This window comes from Anguilla anguilla, chromosome 11, assembly GCF_013347855.1.
Source record: "Anguilla anguilla isolate fAngAng1 chromosome 11, fAngAng1.pri, whole genome shotgun sequence".
NCBI lineage: Eukaryota > Metazoa > Chordata > Actinopteri > Anguilliformes > Anguillidae > Anguilla > Anguilla anguilla.
The window spans coordinates 23,810,012-23,822,653 of record NC_049211.1 but is presented as its reverse complement, the minus strand read 5'-3'; the positions used below and the strand labels follow the sequence as shown (position 1 = coordinate 23,822,653).

Below are 12,642 nucleotides of genomic sequence, written 5' to 3'. Positions count from 1 at the left end.
AATGCAGTCAATAGCGAATCATTCGAGCTGGCCCGTTAGCTTTTCTCCTTTATCTAAAGAGCAGTCACTGGGTCTGTATGTGTTCCTTAAATGTCCAGACCACTTGTGGTTGCTCAGAGTTGCTTGAAGCATTGTTTCATTAATTGCCTAACACAGCCAAGCTATTTTGGGAAAAATGCTAGAGGTAGTTCAAGGCCTTTGTCCTCATGACCTCAGTTTGAACGTGTCATATTCAGTAAATACAATGAGCTCATTAGTTCTTGTGCATCATGTATTATGTATTGCGGACATTCTAAATTTATATTGGTTTTGAAATTACTGGGGAGGAAATGCATCAGAAAAAAGGGGATACAGTAGTGAGGAGATGTGTGAAAGCATTGTATTTATTTAGATAAATATGTAATCTGTGTAAAACTGGTTTAAAGACCATGTAGTACGATGTATGTGACTATAGCGGGCTGTTTCATATGGCGTACTCTGTTGTGTATTTATGTATTTCTGTAATTGTACTATAGATACCAGAAGTGTGCCGACATCACACTCTGCTATCATATAGTAGAATGTATAGTGGATAGTCTTTGAAATAATAATGCAGTCCTAGTGTATATAATAATCATGTTATTTCCAGTATGTTGTTGTTTTTACTTTATTTTACTCAATATGGTTCTTTCTATTTTCTATTTTTTAATTGCGTCATTAAATAAACACACACACACACACACACACACACACACACACACAATCAGTAAAACTACCCCAGCATCAGCACTTCAGTGCTTACACAGTGCCCAGTCCCCCCATGAGATCCTGCACATGCTTTGTAAAAACACACCGTCATTAGTGTTTTTGTGGCCATCTGCACAGCTGAATATACTGCATTTAGTTACAGCTACATAGAGGCGAATTCTGAGCTGATCTCTGCTAAGATACCCATGTTATTTTGGGAAATGAAAACAAGCGGAAATACCATGGAGAAGCTTATTCAAACTGAAACATTTATGCCCCTTCACTTTATTGCTTTTTTTTTTTCCTCGTGAAAAAGTGGAAGTATGTTGCTCGGAGCTCTGTGTACATGGCGGGAAGTTAACGGTAATCCTCCCGCTTGGCAGACGTTTCTGCGGCTCTGTGCTCATAGCGCTCGCAGAGGGCTGCTGAACTGAGCATCACATTCTCGCCGTCTCTGACGGTACAGTACATGACACTTTGAGGCCACAGTCGAGCAACTTGACAAGAGATAACCTGAATCCAGACGACCAAACTCTCTATCTACCCTGCTGAATTTTGTCCAAAGATTTCTAGTCTGTAACAAAGCAACTGTGCCCCCCGCAGTTATAAAATCACGAGGCACGCATCACCCCTGGCTGTCGCGTTCCTTTTAGGGAATTTAAAGAACGTTGGACGTTGCTCGCGTCTTGCCGGGCCGTCTCCCTCGTTGACACGAGGTCATGTGACTGAGCCTCTGGGGGCCAAAGCGGAGTCAGATGGTTGGAGGGCTGCTTTGTGCTCCTGCTCCCTGTTTTGTTCTGTCTCTTCACAGCGATATTAGCACTGTTAATGAGGCACGGGGAGAGGAAGGTGCAACAAAAACTGTCACTCAGGTTGGCACAAGTCCTTATTGCTAATTTTTACAACGTTAGGTTGTGGTGAATGGCTGCATTGTAGCAATGTTTTAACATTGGTTCTTTTTTGGCCACACCCAGACTGCAACTTTCCATCTACATTGTTGACTGTTACAGATTACACTTACACTTTTTTCCACAGGAAACATTTTACAGATGGTGTCTGCTAGTTGAGAAAATCACAAGAACATGACTTCATGACTTCCTATAATTTGGCTGGCTCGAACTGCTTGAGCCATTTAGGGGCCTGATTATTACTTCCTGGAACACCACCTGTGTTTACGTACAAGGAGGCAGTGGATTTTCTTTTTGGATTTTAGGCCAGAATTTTTATTTGTGGTAGCTAGCCATTTAGCTAGATAAAATAAAAAATAAATCTAAAATGAAAAATGTCATTGAAAAAATAAAAACCGATGAGAGTGAGTCATTAATCCACTACTTGATCATCAAATTCACTAGTTCCTTCTGCGGAAACAGAACGGGAAGTACGGAAACCATGGCCGTGCGGCTAGTGACGTTGCCCCTCTTCTCCCTCCCTCGTAGCCCGTGCCCATAGACGACTCCTTCTGCGGTCTGGACATCAACCAGCCGCTGGGCGGCTCCCAGCTGGTGGCGGGCCACACGCTGTACACCGAGACCCGCGACCGAATGACCTCTGTGACCTCCTACGTCTACAACGGGTACTGCGTGGCTTTCGTGGGCACCAAGAGCGGCCATCTCAAGAAGGTAAGTTCAGGTCAGAGTCGCTTTGTCTGACATAGGCTACCCACAATGCACCCGAGCCTTCAGGAAGGACAAGCAGATGGGCCCCTGTGCATGCACTTACTGCACAAGTGAAACGGATAAGTGGTTTGGTCATGATTAAGTGATAACCGAATCACGTAAGCGTGTAGCAAAAAGCTTGCTTTGGTTTGTGAGCTGCGAAAATGGGGTACTTCAAAGATTAATGCCTCTCAGATCGGGAGTTTCCAGCAGTTGCAGTCAATACATAACTAATTTGGAAGGTGCGGAGTGAAGGTGTAATTTTTTTCAGGTCTGGTGAATAATTGAGGGAAGCAGGATGTTGGGCGTGAGCAGCGGTGAGGGCGTGGGCATGTGCTCTGCCAGCGCACCGGGGCACAGCCGTAGAACTAATCCAGTCTCATGACGGGCCGGTGGTGAGGCGATGGCGGGGGCACAGGGGCGGACGAGCGGGTCTCCACACCGCGAGAGCGCCGGCCCTTTAAAACGGCCCCATCTCCGGGACCCCCCCCCCGCGGGGGGTGGTTGAGCTGGGCTGTATCTTGCCAGCATGCGGTCTACTGCCCCGGTTTACCCAGAGATTAGCGCCTTTCGGATTTAACTTCTCCTCAGCCCCACCGCTGGAGTCAGGGAAAGGCGCTACTCAAAGCAGCCGGCCCTATTAAGGGATTAAAGCGCCTTTACCCATGCATGCGCGCGGGCCGGGCTCCAGCTGTGTTCAGGGGCGCTCAATGAAGTGGGGGACGCAGCCCCTCCTCCCTCAGGTTTGAGACGCATTCCGCTCAGGTGGGGCTCTGCTCACAGAACCAAAAAGGGTAAAGAATAGAAACACATGAAATGTAATGTAATGTGAAATGTAATGTAATGTAATGTGAAATGTAATATAATGTAAAATGTAGCAAAATGTAAAATGTAATGTAATGTGAAAGGAGGTAAAGCGCTGACATTTCGGCGGGAACGGCGAGGCGTTATTACCGCGTGCCGCCGACTGGTCTCGGCGCCTCCCGGCCGGGCCGACCCAATGCCGATTATTTGAAAAATACGGACGGGGCGAGAATAGAAAATCTTTTTTTCCTCCCTCCCTGAATATTTGATGCGTTCCATCGCGGGTGCGCGGGGTTCGTTCACGGCGGCCATTACCGGCCGCTCCTGTGCAGCGGAGCCTCGCGACCGTCAGCGACCCGTTAACTTTAACGGGCGCCTTTCATCTGGAGGCAGGGCGCGGAGTCGAACCCGGACACCCGCGCCGACGTCACGCACCGTACTCCAACCTCAGCCCCGCGGTGGGCACGGAGGCGTCGGCGTCAGATCACGATGCGTGCGGTGTAGTGAATGCGTTTCGTTGTTTATGATCGTGCCGTCGGTTCTCGCGAGAAATGTGGGACGGGCTGCTGCTTCTGAGCCATGGCGGCCTGCAGGGGGCGGGGCCTGTTTGCCACCCACACCCACTGCAGCTACTTAGTCCCTGGAGCTTTTCCTCCTCCGGGGGACTGTCTCTGAACACCTGGTACACAGAGAGAGAGATAGAGAGAGAGGGAGGGAGAGAGAGAGAGAGAGAGAGAGAGAGAGAGGGAGGGAGGGAGGGAGGGAGGGGGAGAGAGAGGGAGGGGGAGAGAGAGAGAGAGAGAGAGAGAGAGAGAGAGAGAGAGAGAGAGAGAGAGAGAGAGAGAGAGAGAGAGAGAGAGAGAGAGAGAGAGAGAGAGAGAGAGAGAGAGAGAGAGAGAGAGAGAGAGAGAGAGAGAGAGAGAGAGAGAATGAGAGAGAGAATGAGCGAGAGGGAGAGAGTGAGAAACAGAGAGGGAGAGAGAGAGAGAGAGATACATGGCATGCATGTGACAGTGCGTGCATGTCTTTGTGTATGGTGTATACGCGTATAATGTGACACGCGTAGGTTAATGGATTTATATTATTTAACAGGTTGTAGAGTTGATTTTTTCATTATCGTCTTTGTAATGTTTGCTTTGGCAACACTGCATTTCATGCCAATAAAGCACCTTGAAAATTGAAAATGGAATTGAGAGAAAGAGAGAGAGACAGAACCAGTGTGTCCCTCTTACATCGCAGAGTAGCATCTCCAACGCCCCTGACCATCACCCCCCACCCCCCCAACAGCTGCTGCTGCTCCTGAATGTGGAAGCAGGACAGAGGAGCAGCAGGAGTTCTCCAGGGAGGACTGCTTATGATGGGATGGAGGGAGGGAGAGAGGTAAAGAGGGGAAAGAGTGAGAGAGAGGGGGAGAGGGAGAGAGCGGCTTAGGGCTGGTGTAGGAAGCAGGCCTTTCCCACAGTGATACTTGCTTTGCCAGCGCAATTAGATTTAACACAGAGATACACACAGATGGACCGGGGACACAGTCATTTATTTATTTCTGAATATATGTGCTAATCAAGCTGGGAAATAATAGAGGTCCACGCTGTGTAATCCTCTTATTAGAACGACTTTAATTATTTAAAGCTTTTATTTCTGCATTGCTAAATTAAATCAGCCAGAGCACTTTAACCCTTCCATGCCCCCATCCCCCCACACACACATGCACATAAACACACACACACACACATGCACATAAACACACACACACACACACACACACACATGCACATAAACACTCACGCAAACACACACACACACACACACATGCACACACACACATGCACATAAACACACACACACACACACACATGCAAACACACACACACATGCACACACACACACACATGCACATAAACACACACACACACACACACATGCACATAAACACACACGCAAACACACACACGCACATGAACACACACACGTGCATGCACATACACACACACAGGAAGGCACATGCAAACACTAACACACACACCACAGAAACACACAACTTCAGACACAGTGCACTCACAGATGTACACCCACACACCCGTACCTTTGCAGGTGTACGCATACACACACATACCTTTGCAGGTGTACGCATACACACACATACCTTTGCAGGTGTACACATACACATATGCGCTGGTTTAAGGCTGTGGGTGGATGGTGACCCGTGAGTGTTAGCTGTGATTGAGGCTCTGCGTATGCCTGCACCGTCGCCTGTGGCTCGGAGCCCGTGGCTCAGCACGCTCTCCACGGCTGGACGCGTTTCCTGTGGCAGAACCCCATCCTGAATGACAATGGCAGCGCACGGCCGCGGCGTCAGGGCCGAACCGAGCTCCCATGATCCCCCCCTCCCACTGCTGCGGCCGATAAGCTCTCCCCGGGGACGCGCCGCGGATGACGCCGCGCCGTTGGATGACACGCTCGGAGACGCCCCCCCCCCCCCCGCCCCGTCGGAGCTCAGCAGAGCAGAGCGGAATGGAGCGGGGAGAGAGGAAGAGACTGCTGAAATGTGAATTTAGTGCCCGAGAAGCCGGGCCTGCACTGCTGCCTGTAATTGGATTGGCTCCATTCCCAAAGAACAGCCCCCCCCCCCCCCACACACACACACACACTCCCCTCCTCCTTCTCCTCCCTCAGTCCACACTCCCCCCATCCTCGCTCTCTCTTTCATTCCCGCTCTCTCCTCTCTCTCTCTCCTTCACACGATCCTCTCTCCCTCTCTCCTCACTGCCTCTCTCTCTCTCTCTCTATATATATATATATCCCTGCAGAGCTGCTCCTACTGTTACTGTGTTCATTTCTCACCGTCTCCTGCAAGGCATGGAAATGGAGTCTTGGGCGGATGAATCCTGCGCGCTGGTTCCTTTCCTCACAGGGGAGAGGGGGCCGGAGAACGGGAGAAGGCCTCCACTCTGACCTGAGCAGAGGGGTTGAGCGCGGTGACGGGCTGGGCGTTAGAGAGGAAGGGCACGTTTGAGCGCTCGCCGTGGCGGTTAACCTTTCGGGCGGCGGGAAGGCGGGGAACGGGCGGCCCTGCGCCTCAGCCTGCCGTTTGGCGGCGGCGGCGGCCCGAGCGCCCGGCCCTCTCCGGGGTGGCACCCCCCACGGCAGTGATTGATCACCGGGACCGGTATACATGTCTGCCTCAGCAGAAAGCACACCGGAGGAGGCTGGGAAACGCAGCGGCCTGAGCCGAACACCACAGCCCTCTCCTTGTGAAAATCGCTGCGCGGGAAATGGCGACTTGTAGAAGGACTCTAAGGAGCAAAGCCGTTTACCTTGAGCTGCCTGAAAAGACAGGAGATCAAAATGTTCAGATTTAGACAAACGCCCACCTTATCGTGACACCCGTGAGACGTATACTAACAAATCGGTGTTTATGAATTTAAAGAAATGATAATCTGTACTCATCAGGGCTGAAAATCCAGTGCAGTATCGTTGTGCATATATTTTATGAATCCCACATGTGTCTGCAATATAGCGGAAAAATCACGCTGATACATTTAGGATGAAAATTGGTTTTCATTAATAGCCTAATTGTGCGATTGGAAATTTAACTGAGTGCTGTTCCAAGTAAATGAGTTTGTGTCTGAGTGCAATGGCTGCTTTTGTGAAATGCGAGAAAAATGTGTTGTTTAAAGTAACACTGAAGCCAGTCACCCACCTTTTGAAATCCCCCTCCCCAAAATGTTACTCATAAGGGGAGAAATCCCCCTCAAACGGAAAATGAATTTTAAGCCCAGCGCCTGAAAGCTGTGCCTGTTCAGAGAAATGCACAGGCTAGGCTCGTCCAACGCGCTCATCATACTCTGCGCTTTTCGGCCCAACCCTGGCGTGTGTGTTTTCAGGAAACGGAGTGTACTTAAGGGCTCAGGACAGCAGCCTGCCAGTCATTATGGAAATGATACTGTGTGTTTAAAGCAGGAACTCTGTTACCAGAGAGTTGCATCACCTAAAGTGGATCGGCGTCATGATGTTGACTGCTCTGCGCGAGTGAGCTGGGTTTTATGTTTTATGAGGAGTACGGGGCTGTGGGAGGAGGATGCTGAATCAAGCGGGGAGAAGCCCCGGGGAAGCTCTCGCTTTGATATCCCGGCAGTCGGAGCCGTATGTAAAATTGGACATTAAAAGGGAGTCTTCCGATAGATAAGTGTGGAGGTTAAATAGCCCCCGGCGTCTGTCACGTGCGGGTCCCTGGCAGAATTCCTCCAGGTACGGCAGGCCTTGGTGGGAACGCGTGCGTGCGCCTGTGTGTGTGTGTGCCTGTGGAGTTCACCAGGTGGTTGTTTAGAAACCACTCAAAATGACGGTTATGACTGGCAGTTATGGCCGAGTCTCTTTACCGCTCGCACTGTCACAAGCAGCAGGTCGCCGCTCTTCCCCTTTCCCCTTTTCCAGCTGAATTTACGGCCAGCGCTTCGTTCCGAAGGCCCGTCTTTAACGAGATAGAGATATGTTGTGATGCGTGGCAGTCTCAGGGCATTGGCCAACAGAGAAAAATGGAGGGAAAAGAAAATCGGACCCCTGGATACGTGCCGACCTGCGTAATTGATTCCTTTCATCACGCTCTGGTACATAATCATCATTTTGTCCAAACCCTTATTTTGGCAACCCGGTGGGAAACAGTCGGAGGCTGTGTTCAGGTGTGCACCTTCTCCAGCTCTGTGCAAAATGTGTAATTGGACAGACGTCTCGTTGAGCCTGTTTACAGATCTGGGCTTGGGCCCGGCTCACCTGGCCGCCGGCTGATCCTGACACACAGAGACCCGGAGAGTTTAACGGAAGCTGATCCTGTCACACAGAGACCCGGAGAGTTTAAAGGACGCTGTAGGACGCTGATCCTGCCTCATAGAGAGCAGGAGAGTTTAAAACAAGCTGATCCTGTCGCACTGAGATCAGGAGAGTTTAAAGGACGCTGATCCTGTCGCACAATGGGCTGGAGAGTTTAAAGGAAGCTGATCCTGTCGCACAGTGAGCTGGAGAGTTTAAAGGAAGCTGCAGGACGCTGATCCTGTCGCACAGAGAGCAGTAGAGTTTAAAGGAAGCTGCAGGACGCTGATCCTGTCGCATAGAGAGCTGGAGGGTTTAAAGGAAGCTGATCCTGTCGCACAGTGAGCAGGACAGTTTAAAGGAAGCTGCAGGAAGCTGATCCTGTCGCATAGAGAGCAGGAGAGTTTAAAGGAAGCTGATCCTGTCACGCGGAGAGCAGGAGAGTTTAAAGGAAGCTGCAGGACGCTGGTCCCCTGGCTTATTTAAAACAGGCATCCTTCTCCTTCCCTGGCAACTTCATTTTCTCTCTGTGGAAAGCAGCCTTTATGCTCAATCGGTGGCTCCAGCTGAGCCCGGTGCTGTTTGATGCCAGTGTTATTGCACGGATTACACTGGGAGTGAAAAAGAAGCGCCGTCTCTCCTGCCTAACATGCGTGTACCTTATCAAAAGGAGGGCCGGGGATTGGCCGCCCCTTCGCTTGCGTGAGCGAGGCGTCGGCGCTCGCCAGCCCACCCCCAGCGCCTCACCTCAGTAAGCGGCCGAGACAAAAGAGGCGCGCGGATTTCACGCTGCGGAGAGGAGAGGCGGAGAGAGAGAATTCCGTTTTTGACTGCGTTTGTCGTCGGCCCCTGTCAGCCCCTCGGCAGGGGCCGAGGAACAACCAGCGTGGAGGATGGTGCCCCTAGCAACAGCTGAGGTTCATGGCAACGATTGAAAAGAGCTCGGTCACGCCCCCCCCCCCCCCCCCAACGCCACCCCATCGTGGATTTCCCTTTCCAAGCACAGTGTGAGTCGTTCCACAATCTGTCCTGCGGGCATGGAGGTGGGGGGGCACCAATAACACACACAGACTCACACACACACACACACACACACACACACACACGCATACACACACACACACGCAGACACACACACACACACGCGCGCGCACACGCATACACACACACACACACACACACGCAGACACACACACACACACGCGCGCGCACACGCATACACACACACACACACACTCTCACACACACACACGCGCACACGCATACACACACACACACACACATGTGCACACGCTCACACACGCATCCTTTTGACACAGAAGCAAGAGTCGAGATTTCGATACCTCAGTAATTACTTAAAAAAAAAAAAATCTCAGCCCAACTCAATAAGTCATTATAAACAGGAAATCCTTGTTTACAAGCAAGCCTCTAGATGATTCATTATAAATGTCAGGTAATCCATTTTAAAAAGAATAATTTAATCAACAGGTTCTTGTTTCTCAAAGGAAATCCTGTTGCTGCACACATTTGTGTGCCTTGTTTTACCACCTTCACGTACTTTAGTACCAGCGGGTCTTTACGAACGATTTTCCTAGAATTTCTCGGAGTTAGTAAATGTTGCGCAGCATGAAGGCCAGTTCTGACTGCAGATTGGGAGGCAGCAGATGCAGTGCCCCTGCTCCCTGCTCATCTCACTCCTCACTGGGCTCTGTGCTCTGTGTGTCTGTTTGTCCAGCAGTCTCCAATCTTCACTTGTCAGTCACTCAGGGGTCTGGTCCAGATGGCCCTCCAGTCGTTCACACACAGATTGTTGTGGCACAACCTGCGATTGTTTTGGAAAGTACAGAACCTCTCCTCCCAGCGTTAGGTCAAGCCAAATCTCTCTGTCACACACACGCACACACACGCACACACTCAAACACACGCACACACACACCATTTTGGGTGATCACAGTCTTTAAAGTTTGGCTGGGACGAACCCAACTCCTTGCGGGAGTTCTCATGCTTGGCAATTATTCCAACAGCACTGGCAGTGCAGTAATTGCTAACAAGTACGTTTCTAATTCACACTCAATTTCATGTCAATTTAACATCTCATCTTTTTTTCGAAATTGAATAGTGGTGCTCAATTAATCTCCACTGGCGTAACAGTAATAACAAGGACATGACAATCACATAATTATAAGGGAAAAAAAACACAAAGCAAATTTAGAAAACAGTGTTTTTATTTTATATTAGAATGTTACATGCCGTTAATCAACTACATTTATTGTTGCCGATGTAAATCTTTTAATTGTATTGAATTAAAAGTATTGACCTTCTGCGTGTGACAAGGTGTACAGCTGAAGTGATTGTGGCTAATATTGCTCCGTGAACACGGTCTCTCTGACTCCCTCTGCGAGATTGCGAGCAATCTTCCTAATCATGTTACACTTGGCAATTCAGTCTCAATTTGCCTGCTGGCAATAACTGCGAGCTACAATTGCTCGGAGAAATTGCCAGCTGTAAGAGCTCCTTCCAAGTACCTCTCTGACGCGTCCCCGTTGCCTGGAAGTCTGAGGGGGGATGTAGGCCGGAGAGATCCTCTGCCACCTACCCGTGTCTGCGCGAGGCTGATGACAAAGGGCCGGGCCGGCTAATGGTCTCTGAGAATATTAGCAAGGGCCCCGGGGCCGACGCCGCTAACAGCCAGGACCCATCACAGGGAATGGATCTGAAAGTCCATCTCTGACGACTGGCCGTCTGTTTACCACCCCGCCCATCCTTGCTCAATCACACTGAATGTGCACGGTCAGACAGCCGGTGTAAAAATATAATAAACCCGGTGACACTGCCCGCAATTAACCGAAATGGAAAACATTTTGCCGAACGAGGTGCCGAGAGCACGCGGCTTCTCGTGGTGTGTCGGGAGAGGAGCTGCTTCGCCCAGCTTCACGTCTGCATTTGCAGGCTGTGTGTGGCAGCTCAGTGTGAGCTGGAGGGGTTTGTGTGCGGGGCGCTGGATGTTGAGAGGCTGTTGTTTTTAATAACGCGTCCGCTCCTCAATCGGCTTGCTGTTCCCGCAGCAGGGGGCCTGGACCCTTTTGCAGGCTGACCCCTGGCCAACCCACCGCTGCTGGCTGTTTAACTTTATTCACTGACAAAGAAAAACCACAACTTCAGGGTCCCCCCCCCCCTTTCTGAGGAAAGCTCTTTTTAGCCTTTGGAGTACCAGGGAAGAGACCTCAGATCTGGAAGAGCTTCGCTGAGCCGCTAGCTTCTCGTGGCATTCAGTGAAAGGGGTTGGCTGAGCAGTGGAAGGTGGATGGAGGTGTCCCCGCTGTTCTATTCAAAGCACACCCCCCACCCTCTGGCCTGCACTTCTCCCATTGGCTGTAGCTTCCTTACCCCTCCTCCCCCCACACCCCCGGCCCCTCATCTCCTTATCCTCTCCTCCTTGCTGTCCTGTGTCACTGTTCCAGGCTGTCTGTGTGAGAGAGGAGCCCTGGTCAAAGCCAGATGTCCCCTTTCTGTAGTTCTGCACTCTGTCCTCTCTCCCCAGCCCGGAGAATTAACATCACACTGACTACCCTGCAGTGATCTTATTACACATTCAAATAAGCCCTTTTCTCTCTATCTTCCCCTGATTTAGCTGTTTCCCTGTGTCTGCATTCACACTTAAACACAAATAAATGTATTAGCGAACGTGCCTTTTTTCCCCACACACACAGGTGTTAAAAATAGGAATCCACTTCGTACAGATCTGTGCTTTCCCAACATAAGGTGGTTGGTTATACAAGTCTGTTCTGTGCAGTGTAACCCTTTAGGACTAAATCACACATGGGCCTACAAATATGTTGTGTTGTTGCGTTGTTATAGTTATGCAGGCATTTTTCACAAGTCTGTGCAAAGTAATTCACTGTGTTCTTATTTATTTACGTGGAATGAATGCTATGTATATATTAATGTGCGTGAATTGTTTTCCACGAAACGCCCAATTTGCCTGTTGAGTTCATGATATATTTATATGTCAAACTTTAGAGGGTGAATTTATGAACTCATCAACCAATAAAAGGGCCATTTTTCACTTAAGACAAATTTGTCCGCCAGTTTCCAGCCAATTTCCCTGCTAATTGAACTGGAAGTTGGGTTGTTATCAGCATAATATGAACTGCATTAACAGAGAGGAAATGGGAGACAGATACAGGAGACCAACAGCTTAAACTCGGATCTGCTTCGAGGTTTGGGTAGCAATTCTGTATTTAGCAGATTTGCATGTGGTTTCGTCTGTTGCTGAGCACAGTGCTACTCGTATTGGGTAACCACATCAGACTTTTAAAACGCAGATCCATGTCTTCATGCTAACTCATCTGATATATTAAACACATGGGACAATTTCCAAGACCACTGCCCACTCTTCTTCATCGGAACCATATGGCGTTTTTTTTTTTTTTTTTTGGTGCAATGCGAATACCCTTCATTAAAACAGTTTAGTTAGGAGTTTGGTTTGGAGTGGTTGTGGAATGGAGGTTTGTGCGGTTTGGACCTTTTGCTTTGTGGAAGATGGATTTGAGCTAATAGCCTTGCGCTCGCTTCGTGTGTGTTTCGCTATGCGTGAGAAGCAGTAACACCCCCTACCGCATGACAGAAAGCTGGTACGAAAAATGTAGCA

The 12,642-nt window shown here is 49.8% G+C and overlaps 1 protein-coding gene across 1 annotated transcript in view; it reads left to right on the top strand.

The window, feature by feature from the left end:
• Positions 1-12,642, top strand: part of plxna2 (plexin A2) — a 205,569-nt gene that overhangs the window by 35,729 nt on the left and 157,198 nt on the right. The window contains exon 3 of the mRNA XM_035383418.1: positions 2,163-2,345. Coding sequence (XP_035239309.1) covers positions 2,163-2,345 — 183 coding nt within the window. The remainder of the gene's footprint in view (positions 1-2,162; positions 2,346-12,642) is intronic.